Below are 12,426 nucleotides of genomic sequence, written 5' to 3'. Positions count from 1 at the left end.
TTTATAACTTTAACGTCTTTGATAATGATGTTATTCACACTTTTTGGCCCTTAACAAAATCCAAGTTTGACCCTCTTGACATGGAGATGAAGATGATTGCTGGGGGATGGTATTAGACCACAACACCCACTCTCATTTCACTTTTCTTTTTTCATATCACTCACACATGGTTAGGGTAGAGAGTTATAAACACATAGGCATGATCAGAATTAACATACCGGTACACTCAAGAAACTGTGAAATACTTGCTTAGGGTTAGAAAAATATGGAAAGTTATGTGGGTGGTGCACTGTAATTTCACATGGATGCTGTCCTACATGAAATTACAGATTGCAATTTTGAAGTAATTTTTAAATTTCTGACCCTGGTTTGAGACACTGCTACGTTTTGGAGATGTACACAAACACACTTGATTCACATTTTCTTGTGAGATTGAATGGGATGAAGAAAATAAAGAACACTTCCAAGCATGGCCTTTTTCCATTTCTGTAGGATCTCACTTCCTATGCATTATCCTTCAAGGCGTACTGTTTTCATACGTTATCATATGCATAAATGATTTATGTAGCATTTTATTCCTAAAAACAAGTCATTATTATTTCTGATTTATCCAAAGTTGCAAAAAAAAAAAGTTTTTCTCCGATATGTCATAATTAAACAAGAACTTGAGTAAAATGTTCAAATGGTTGTTTGCAGCAACACTTTATTTATGGAAACCAAATTTGAATACAATAGAGGTCAAAAAGTTTGAATACATCAGGATATTTTTAAGATGAACTGATAGAAAACTTTTAGTACAAGTAGAAATTGTCTTTGATCTTATTTTACTGTGCTATTTTAATCTTAAGGACAATTTAAATTCATTTTAAGTTGTTTTTAAGCTGTACTCAGGTGCTCTGTTATCAGTCTTGTACATAATCGGGGAGAAGGAGCCAATTCATTGAAGAGTCTGAACTTTTCATCAATAAATAGATACCAAAATGGTAAAAGAAGGGGTCAGAATGATTACAATGTGTCCTGATCAAACTTCATCAACCTGAAAAATCTAACATTTTGTTATTTTGCTGTGTGCTGTGATCTGGATCCTTTATTGCATCTAACCAGTTGCCAGGCAACCAGAAAAGACTCCAGGAAGTTAAAAAGTCTCAAACCAGAATCAGACTGTTTCATGATGACTTATTGATTTTTACACTGTGGTTTTTGGAAAGATTAAAGACAAGATAGTGGACTTGGTGATCTTCACTGGAACATTAGAGGTGCTGGCAAGATGTTTCTCTTTTTAAATTCTTCTTTTGTATGTCTTTTAATTTAAAGAAAAAATCTAAGTTAGCCAGCTATTGATAGTAGCTTCAGATTTATCATGCAGAGTGAGTGATGTTAGTCTGTAACTCGAAACAGAAAAGCAAATAAACTGAGCATAAAAAGTAAGGAAATTTGTGTTTGGTAGATTTTTTTGTTGTTTTTTTGTTGTAACAATGCTTCTTGGCAATAAATCTGATACCATTGAAAAGTTTGTTTATTTCCCTTTTAAATGGTGCCACATTTGTAAAGGACGTGCATTTGTGGGATGAGCAGCTGAACTGAGTATGTGGTTTGTAGCCATGAAAATTTTTCCAAATATTCTCTGCCAAATAACTTTGACTCTTGTTTGGTGGATTTGATGATGGAAGTTTGAAGAAACAACATCTTTTGGGAATTTAACAATTTATCCATTTAACAAACAGGAGCTTCAGTAGCATATGGAAGAACCAGACACAGCAACAACAGCCTGGCACCTCCTCCTCATGCTGGTTACCAGCATGGTCACATACTGCTGTGGGATGGCATCCCATTCTTCAACCAGCATTTGTTGCAAGTCAGCCAACGTGGTTGTGTTGGCACGAACAGCGCGCCCAAGCTGATCCCACAAGTGTTAATGGGGTTGAGGTCAGGACTGCTGGCAGGCCATTCTGTCCTCTCCACGCCCAAATTCTGGAGGCCGTCTACTATAAACGCTGCTCAGTGGGGGTGAGCGTTGTCATCTTGGAGGATAGAGTTCATTCCCAGACTGGGACTGGATTGCCACTGGTTGCAGAATGTCACCCTCGACATCTCTCAGCAATGAAATTGGCTCCAATGATGACCGAGCCTTGTTTTTCCAGTGAGGGAGATGTCGCCCCTCACCATCACACTGCCTCCACCAAAAGATGTTACTCTATTGGTGCGACAATCCGCACAGTGTTCTCCGCATCATCTCCACACTTTGACCCTACGATCCAACTGCCATAGGCAGAATCTAGTTTCATCACTGAACATAACGTTCCTCCACATGTGTTGACAGATACCCAAAACCAAATTATGGTGCATAGAGCCGAAAACTATTGTATTTCGCATAAAATTATCGTACACTACAACTAGGCCACATGAAACTTGCTGCTGCTCCAGCTGATGGCATGGGGCTAAGGAGGCGTGTCTGTGTTAGAGAGAAAGTGAGGATAAAATAAATCAAATGTGACAAAATACCAGATCAATTACGGACAAATGAATCTGCTGAATAATATTCCAAATTAAACTATCCTGACAAAAATTCTCACTTTTTCAACGTGAAAAGGGGACTGTGAAATTATTATATATTTCCAACAATTGTCCGTGTATTGCACAGAGGTTGAAGTTATCGTACAAATACGATGATTATCATACATCTGGCGACACTGGTAGCATGGTCCATGCTCACAAGTGAAGTTCAAAACAAGAGTCAGTAGCAACAGAAAAATGAGTTGTTTGGCATTGGCAGAGAAGATTTTGGCAATTTTTTCATGGCCACATACTCAGCTTTGCTGCTCATCCCACAAATATTCCTTACAAATGTGCCACCATTCCAAATACACAGGTTTTCCAATGGTATAAGATTTAATGCAAAGAAGCATTGTTAAAACAAAGAAATAAGCTACCAAACCCAAATTTCCTCATTTTTTTGTGCTAAGTTTATTTAGTTTGTTCATCTCCCCTCAGGGCTTACTAAGGATTTTTAGTTGAAATAACCAAATTTACCAAAATATTGAGCTTGCAGTACTGAAATTGGGTTTGTTTGTTTCTTAGCTGTCGCAGACATTAACTGCCTAATACATTTAGATCCTCACACAATAACAAAGCCTAATAAAGTACATACTGTAAATGCCATAAGGAATTCCCCTTCACTGATTCATTCATTTCCTTACTGGAAAACTTAGTTCTGTCCAATAAAACCTTTTATTTTTTCAGAGCATAAAACCCGACAGACACCCTTTCAAACAGGAAATATTTATTTACATATAGATTTGTCTCTTTAATTTGCTTTGTTTTGCTTATGTTTTTCTTTGTTGTTCTTTGTTTTGTTTTTTTTGTTTGTTTTTTTCGGTTTATACATTTTATGCATTCTGATTATTTTGTTTTTGTTTTTGACCTGTTTGAATAAATAAATAAATGAAAATGAAATGAATTTGCCCACAAATGTTTTAGATCCGGACACATTTGAAGGAAAATCTTTTTTTTTTTCTTTTAAGACCCTGCACATCCAAACTGATGCTGTTGGAGGAACCTTTACATTGAAAACCAGCAGGCTTTTGACCTACGGACGGTGACGAACTGGAGATGACAACAATTTGATTTGATTGCCTGTAGTTGTTTTGATCTACATGCTCACTGAAATTGCAATAGTCTGTAGGACACACTATAAACATGGGAGCGATGTAAGCTGCAGTGCAACTAGATGCAACTGCATTATGTCCAAAACCCCCCAAAGGGTAGCCAGTGACAGGTTCTTACAGTGTGGGGTTATTTTGTTGTGAAATTACAGAAATGCACTGACACAAGCTCTTCCCCAGACGGCCCGCTCAATTCTCAACCGTGTTATCTTTCAGCAGCAACTCACCTTCCCTTGGGATTTCTGCTACACGTTAGAAACATGTCTATTTCTATATGAACTCTTCCCACAAGCTTTGCAGCCACTTAAAAACAACCAAAGTCTACCATCGTAAAAGAAAAACAACATGTTTGTGTTTAACAAGGAAAGTTATCCCTTGGATTACATTACAGGAGTCTGCCAACATTAATGTTTATATAGCAGATCAATTGGTTTCATCCTAAATAGTGCTCACGTTTAAAGAAGCCACAGAATTCCTCTGAGGTGGAGCTGCTTCTGTGTTAAACATGTCCTGTTTAGTCTTTCAAAACTGTACAGAACCATTAACTAGCTTGTTAAAGAACATGATAGAAAATAAAAACATACAAGTGATATTTAAAGTGAATTTGACAACTCCTGTGAAGCATCAGTAGCGAGCCATAAATTACAGTATATTAACATTTTAGTTTCATTAATAGCACATTTTAATGAAGTATAAAATAACTGACTAATTTAGCACGTATTTACCAGGCATTTAACACGTACGTAGTTGTTTTTTATGTGTTTAGAACTACATTAGATTTTGTAAACTATGTATTCATTTCCTAAATGAAGAGGCTGAGTTAAGTGACGTGACAGAGGAATCTATATGTGTGTTAATGACCTCAACTAATCTTCCCAGAGGAAAAAGGTTTAGAAAAAAAACAAACAGGGAAAAGCAAATGTTGAGAGGAATCATTTTAAACATCAAACCAGCACTAACATTAAAGTCAAGCTCTGATTTCTGTTTGTGTTGAATATTTGTTTGCTTGGTTTCAAAACAAGAAGCTGAAAGATTCAGGGCAGATGAGTCTCACGCTTTTTAATTTCCAAAATGAATTGTCTTGTGAATTCCAATGTTTTGTTTTTGTGTACCATAGAAACCACAGTAGATAAATAATAGAGACAAACCTTGCAGCGCCTTTTAACTATCTGCACTCAGACTGAAAGATGACACAATGAGTTAACTGACTGAGAGCACTTAAGTTGTTTTCTGATCATCTCTCAGTGGATGGCCTTAAATGATGCAAACCGTCTGCGTGTGTTGTAATATGTGGCAATGCAGTGCTATGTCCCTCTGACTGACAGACCTGCTTCTGATTTTTACCAAAAAGAAAAAGAAAGATAATAAAATGCAGAGCTAGAGGTCTATTAAAACAAAATAAGGATCTAAAGAAGCAGTAGCAGCTGAGCTGCATGAGGAAAACATCTTACCTGCTGGTTCACTGGAAAATTCCGGTTAATCTTCTTCACCTGTTAAATTTAACAAGAACGTCAATATCTCATTAAAATATCTTCTGGTAACAATCAGAGAGCAGTTGACAAAAAGAACATGGTTGTAGGACCTTAGTGGGCCTAACAGGCACATTGGCGAGCCAGCCAGGAACAAATAAACACAGCATTGAAAGTCTGTTAGAGCTGCTTCATTTATTCAAAGCATGCAAATTTCAAAATGAGATAGATAGAGTCATTTCCACAAGGACCAAAGACTCTCCCCCCAAAAAAATCCATTAAAGAAAAAAAAATCCATTCTCTGTGTGGTAATAAAAGCGGGGAAACGACTGAGAGAGCAGTCAGGCTTCAAATTAAAACATTCTGCTCAGATCATACGTATCACTCTCTCTTAATCCACACTTCACTATCAGTATAACTCTTTCTTAGAAGCTGAACACCAAATTAAGACGTCCAGCCCCAATCCTTTCCCGTTACAATATCAAGGACAAGACATAGGAATTTATTGTGAAATGTCACAAAGCCCAGTGGGAAGACACCCAGTGTTTTTATTTTAGTGGAGGAACCATGAAGGAAACAAACAAGATAACTGTTGGGATGTGAGCTGGGTGTGAATACACGGCAGCTATGACCAAGGGTTTGCTTGGTTTCTGGATGGGTTGTTAAGATCATTGGATTGTGCTGTTGTGAAAAAATACAAAATTAAATCCACAGAGGCACATGATCCAAGCTCTAAACTTTTAAAACAAATAATGAACCCTTAGCTTTGTCTGAAAAAACCTTTAGAGGAACTCTGGCTAGAATGTGTTTGTGTGCCAGAAGCAAAAAGCATATAGTGACTGCAAAAATCCAAAAATCAAGTTGCATTTGTGGACTTGGGTCAAAACTAGCAAAATTAGATCAACCACACAGTCAGCTTATATATAATACTTTAAAACTGAGGCGAGATAGGAAAAAAAAAATAATAATAACAAAAACAAACAAGACTCTCAGTCATGAAATTGCATCCCTAGAAACCTGATCACAAGTGATGAGAGCTTCTGTTCACACTATTAAAATGTGTATCCAGAATGCATCTTGAGTGATCAGATCTGACCCTCCCGCTCTCTATGCAAATAAACATGAGTGTCCTTTTAGCTTGCAAACACCAGATGTGTTGTTATTTTCAATTGCTAAAGGCAGCAGCTGGAAATGACTCGACACAATCTGTGTACTAAACAAAACGGGGTGTGCACAATAGAAGGACAGAGTCGCTACAAAGAGGAGGAAGAAATGGGATGAGAAAGAGTTTTATTGTGGTTGTTAGTGCGTAAAATCAAACAAGTCATCAGGGACATTGGGACATTGGGCGGTCTAATCTATATATTAGGTGGTCTCTGAATCCATCCCAGGCCGCTTTTATGTTCAGACTGCAAAGAGAGTATACAAGTGTCTGAGACCTTCAAATGAGTGTGATTGGATTTCAATCTGTCCTGCAATGTGTACAGACCTTGTATTAGTGTCAGCCACTTGTAATCGGATTTCCTAGGACACATTTTAAATGCCCCATATTGTGCAATTCTGATCCCTATTCATATTTCTGTTTCACCCCGAAACTCAAAACCTCTCTGGGTCTGTTGGATTGTGCAGCCTAAATCCTCTGTGTGCTGCGGTGAGCATCCTGTTTGGCCTCCCTCTCCCTCCACTACTTCTGTCTGTTGCTCTTAGTTGTCCTTGGTTTATTACAACTGAGGTCATATTTGAACCTTTGAAAGACAGGAAAAGCATAATACGGGACCTTTATTGCAAGAAGCATGAACAGGGTTATACCATCACATTTACAGGTCTTTGCATTGTGCCATACGCAGCTGTGAGAGTCGCTAAAGCGAACATATTGAGGCACATTCAGTGGCGGATCTAGACTAGTTTATGAGGGGGGGCAAAGGGGTGGCAGGAGGTCTAGAAAATGTTGCGTGGGACAAGATGTCTATGTAAACTTCTTTTTGCTGCTGTCAGAATTCTGACTTTTTTTTCTTCTGTGGGCCTGATATTCTTCATACATCCCCTTTGGATTTTGATATGTCTGAAAACTGTTTCTCCACCACAAGATCCGGTTAATTGCAATTAGAGATAAAACAAGATGAATTGTAAAGCTTTACACATCTAACCCTAAAACAGATTATTTTTCTTAAATCACGTTATTTTATTGAGCATCAAATTATGTTGCTACACTGGATTTTTGAATAGATAAGAAAAACATATCAATTAGTTCGGTTGAAATCGAGGGTTTTTCCTCTGACACCCTGACATCTTTTTGCTCTGGTTCTTCATCGCTTACCTCTTCAGTATCTGTCTCTTTTTTTATTTATTTTTTTTACCTGATCCCCTCTTGTCTTCATCCCTCACACTACTGTCTTCTTGTCAGTGTTCTTCCTCACTTCGTTGCTGCTCTCTTCGCCCCTCTGTAGCCCTCCCCACATCTGAACCTCCTGAATTGTCCTCCACTCTCCTCTCTTCATTTCTGTCCCTTACCTCTGCTTGGTTCTCCTGGTCGCTCCTGCCTTGCTAAAATAACTAGTAATATTTCTGTTTTCAAATGTTGTCTTACTGGGGATGAAGCGCTTGAGGCTGAAACTCAGACCTCACCAGGCGACACAAAATTCTATTTTCTGATTGGCTGAGCAATTCAATTTTTGATTGGCTAGATAGGTTGGTAACTCGAGACAGCTGCTCTGAGCTATGAGCGCTCAGCGCACCGCAACGTAGTCTCCCTTTGACTCGTTTGTAAGATGGGCTGTTGGAATTCCTGTACGGTAAAGTTAATCATTTCTCAGCGTGATTAAATGCAGTGCGTGGCCTGTGAGCATGAAAATGTGTTGAAATGCATGTCTCACGCTCCATGTAGACTCAAGAGCCCTGCGATACACCAACAATTCAGACATAATAATCCGTTTTGACTAGTGATTAATAGACGTACTGAACAGTCGCCTTCGGTTTGGTTCCTGGTTGAAATGTTTCAACTTGATTTGAACTTTAAAATATAAGTGAAAATATCACATGTGGGCTGTGGAGGCTTATTCAAAGTTTGCCAGCTCGCTCTCTCCACTGCCACCCGCGTCGTCTCATCCACACAGCAGCGCCGGCAGGAGGTCCATCACACAGCATGTGCGGGGGCATAACTAAGTATTTCAGGGGCCAAAGATGATCTTTTATAGTTAAACAAAAATTAATGCCTTGTTTCAATGCATTGGGGGGCTTTTGAGCAGAGTAGTCATTTTTTTAAGAACATTAAAATTAGGGAAGCAACAGGGGGGGCAAGGCTCTTAAGTGGGGGGTTAGCTGCCCCCCCTTGCCCCCCTGTAGATCCACCTCTGGGCACATTACACCTCCCCTTAAATAAAGTGGCTCACACTGTGACTAGGGCTGAATTTGAACATAAGGAGACTAAAGTGGATTATACTTAATTGCACCGTGTTGAATTTGTTTTCTGTGCAGAGTGCCTTAAGATGACTTTTCATGTAAATCGATACTATACATTTAAAGTTAATTTAACCTTAAATGAATTAAATCACTGCACTTGTTTCAAGCACAGAGTTGCTTTGGTTCTAAACACATCTTTGATTTACCTCTGTTACATGAAGCATCCAGACCCCTCTGGTGATCTGAGACAAGATCATTCAGGAACAAAACTCATCAAAGTGAAGCAGCTTGTTGTTTTTATGCCTCCTACCAATAGAGCAAATCAATTCATTTAGATATACTATGACACATTCACACAATAAACTATCTATCTGCTTGTTTAAATGCCATTCCATTTTACTCCTTAACAATTTCTTCATTTTAAAGTTGCTCTTCTTTCTTAAATGTTTCATGCTGGTCTTTTTAATAGTCATTATAAATAAATAAAAAAAGGACTTTGAATTGCCTCAGTACATGTGCCTTTGTGATTATCACTTAAGGCTCTGCGGTAAAAGGTGAAGTACTTAAGTACTATCAGCACGGATCAAAGTATGGCAGTAAAATAATTCATTGGGTAGCAACATGTGACCGAAACACAGATTAGTTCAGGTCAGACGTCCCAACTACTCCAGCAAAGACCAATTCAAAGGGTTTTTAGATATGTAGCATCCAGAGAAAAAAATATCTTCCTTCTCTTATCTTTGATTTCTTATAAAGTGGTGGGTAATCGGATTTCATTTAAAGAAATATTCGATCATTTTTACCAAGTGTCGCCTGCCTCTCACTATCTTGTGTTGCTCCTATCTGTTAAAACCTCCCAAAGTGAGTTTGGACGACAGCGTATCAATCTGTGGTGCTAGGATACACATCATCAACGATGGTCAGCGGCTGCTGCAAGATGAAGCTAGAGCTCCTGGAAATCATGGAACAGGCAACTAAAGACCCAAGAAAGTCATGATGGAAGAAATGAGGAAGAGTAAACAAGAGAAGGGGACCAAACAAGAGTAAATCTTGGGCAGTGCATCCTTAAATCTCCACGTCTATAGAGGAACTCTATAGAGTTGTAATAGCGTCGAAATCTGAAAAAGATTTATTTTTATTTTGTTTTTCCAGTTTGTTTGATTATTTTAGTTTAGTTTTAGTTGGTTTAACAGGCACAAGTTTTCCTTTTGAAAAATTGGTTAATTTAATTTTGTTTTACCGGTAGTTTTAATTTAGTTTTAGCTTTAGTTTTAGTTTTTTTAGGTATTCACTTACAGTTATTGACCAAAAAAAAATCTAGGATGAAAGAATCCTATCAACCATGCCATCCAGTAAAACGATCCTCTATTCTTTCCTTTGAGTAAATAGAATTAGAAAAAAGAGATTTCTAATTAGAAAAATGTTACACAAATTTTACATTTTACATTTTACCGGTTTTGCATCGTTAATTTTAGTTTTTATTTAGTTGTTTTAGAAAACCTTCAGTTTTTCAGTTTTTATTTCAGTTAGTGGTATCATTTTTTTCAGTCTAAGTTTCAGTTTTAGTCTTAGTTTTTGTTAACTTTAATAACTTTGACCCTGTGAACGAAAAAATGCAAAAGTTCCTTTGTGTTGCCTTAAGTAACTTGGAGCTAAAAACCTAAAATAAGTAGAAAAGTAGAAAAGAACAATAGCTGTACGAGAGAAAGAGTATGTTTAAAGGATGAAATTGCCTCAAATGGTACGAATACTTTATGCATAAGTTTAGTACTGAAATACATTTCCGTTTGACTGTTTCTAGTTGTTACTTTTTTTAAAAGATTGTATGGCTCTAGTGGCCTTTATTCAAAGTGTAGAAGGGGGTAAAGAGAGAGGGAATGGGGACAACATACAGCAAAGGGCTGCAGGGTGGGACTCGAACCTGTGGCTGCTGCAGGAGGGCTGTAGCCTACTGTACATGGGCCGCTTGCTTAAACCACTGTGCCACCCAGTGGCCCTTTTGTAACAGTTTTTAAATGTGAATGTGAAAATAATTTAATAAAAAAGATACACTTCTACGTATTTAATTTTAAAAAGACAGACTTGTGATTTTTTTAAACTGTCTTTGAAGTCAGATGTACCTTTGCTGCTTCTGTCTCGTTTATTTCTTGACATCTGGGTCTGTAATCTGTCACCTTTGTTACTTGTTAGCAGATGTCAGCAGACAGATGGAGATGCATTACTGACAGCTAACAAAGAGATTCAGTCAAAAGCAGCATAAATGCTTTATATTCTCCTCTCAAATTCATGACAACACCCACTAAGGCATGACAAAACTGCTTCAATAAAATCAACAGTGATCACAAGCCGAAGTTCGCTGACTGAGGCAGGCAGACTCTTAACAGTGGGGCTGCTGAATACCACTGAAGTAAAAGCTTTGAAGAGTACCACTGAATTGAATCAGCACCTCTAAGCTCAAGTTTCAGCAGAAACTGTTCAGCCTGTGGTTCGCTGGAAACAGCTGGAAACTTAAAGCAGAGCTGTGATTAAGAAACAATATGCACCACAGCATGAAAGCAATGGATCATTAGAAATGAGTCATAATCAAACTCAGTTCTTTCATCGGTTTTATTTGCAATAACGTTTGAAAGTAGGACAGCGGGAGGACTTCGGCCAACAATATCTGCTGCTCTGCAGCTGACTGGTAGGAGTCATAACGAGCAATGGTGCAAAAACCTTCTTTCATAATGTCTCCATTGAAGCCTTCAAATGCATCACTATACACATTCAAGAGGGGTTTCATGAACCCTGAGATGGCCTCGCCAGCCACTGGACCAGAACATCACTGAGCCTTTATGGGAATTTTCTGGAGCGCTGAGATGTGAATTTCTACCCCCATCATTGCTCAGGGAAACGTACGCATTTTTATATGATAAATGGTTCAATATTTGACTGCAGCAGATGGTCAAAGCCAAGATAGTAACCCCAGAAAGAGTGATACCAAGTCAAATGATGAGTAAACTGTTCAAATACACACACACACACACATATATATATATATATATATATATATATATATATATATATATATATATATATATATAAATGAAGAGAATATGATGTTAAAAATATGACCAAATGAACCAACAACTGCTTTTTCTATTTTTCTACTTTTTTTAGGGCCTTTCTGAGACTGTGGCTGAATCACACCATAATCAATCAATCAATAAACCATTTTATTTGTCCCAAAAGGGTACTTTGTTTTACTGCAGTGGAATAAAAACAGAATGAAATGAAATAATATATAAACAACATTAAATCAGGATGACTCAAATCCCATTGCGTAAAAATCCAGAGAATTAAAGTAAAATCACAGAAAGACCTTCCAGCTTCACAGCAGTGAAACAATGATGTTCTCTGCGCAGATATCTGAGGATCCTGCATTCAGCTGGTTTACTACTGCAGCTCACACACACCTCACTAAATGCCAAGGCCAGAGCGAGAAATACATTTTCATTTATTGAGGCCATTCTGGCAGTGAGTCATCACCGGTGTTACGTTTAGTGTGTCCCTCACTTCGTCCACTTCAATTAACCGGAGCTCCATTATTCCCTCCAGACACACACTCACACACATAATCATTCCCACGGACACATGATATGTACAAAATCCAGTTTTTTTAATTTATTTCATTTTATTTATTTATTTTTACCACTGCTTATTTCATGCCACATTCATGTCCTGAGGAGAGCAACACTAAAGTTCTAGTCCGTGACTTAATAATTCCCCGATGTGATTTATGTTTTGCTGCACAGAAACAGAAGAGAATCGTCTCCAAAAATGCAGCTAAATATGTGAAGATGAGGCCATTTGTCCAAGCTTGCTTTTGAGCCACGGTCAGTGTTTGTGCTTGTTAG

The 12,426-nt window shown here is 37.9% G+C and overlaps 1 protein-coding gene across 1 annotated transcript in view; it reads right to left on the bottom strand.

Annotated features, from left to right (window-relative positions):
- sntg1 (syntrophin, gamma 1) overlaps positions 1–12,426 on the bottom strand; it is a 47,663-nt gene that overhangs the window by 10,968 nt on the left and 24,269 nt on the right. Inside the window, exon 13 of the mRNA XM_061732474.1 lies at positions 5,114–5,152. Coding sequence (XP_061588458.1) covers positions 5,114–5,152 — 39 coding nt within the window. The remainder of the gene's footprint in view (positions 1–5,113; positions 5,153–12,426) is intronic.

This window comes from Cololabis saira, chromosome 10, assembly GCF_033807715.1.
Source record: "Cololabis saira isolate AMF1-May2022 chromosome 10, fColSai1.1, whole genome shotgun sequence".
Taxonomy (NCBI): Eukaryota; Metazoa; Chordata; class Actinopteri; order Beloniformes; family Belonidae; genus Cololabis; species Cololabis saira.
This window is presented reverse-complemented; position numbering and strand designations above follow the sequence as displayed.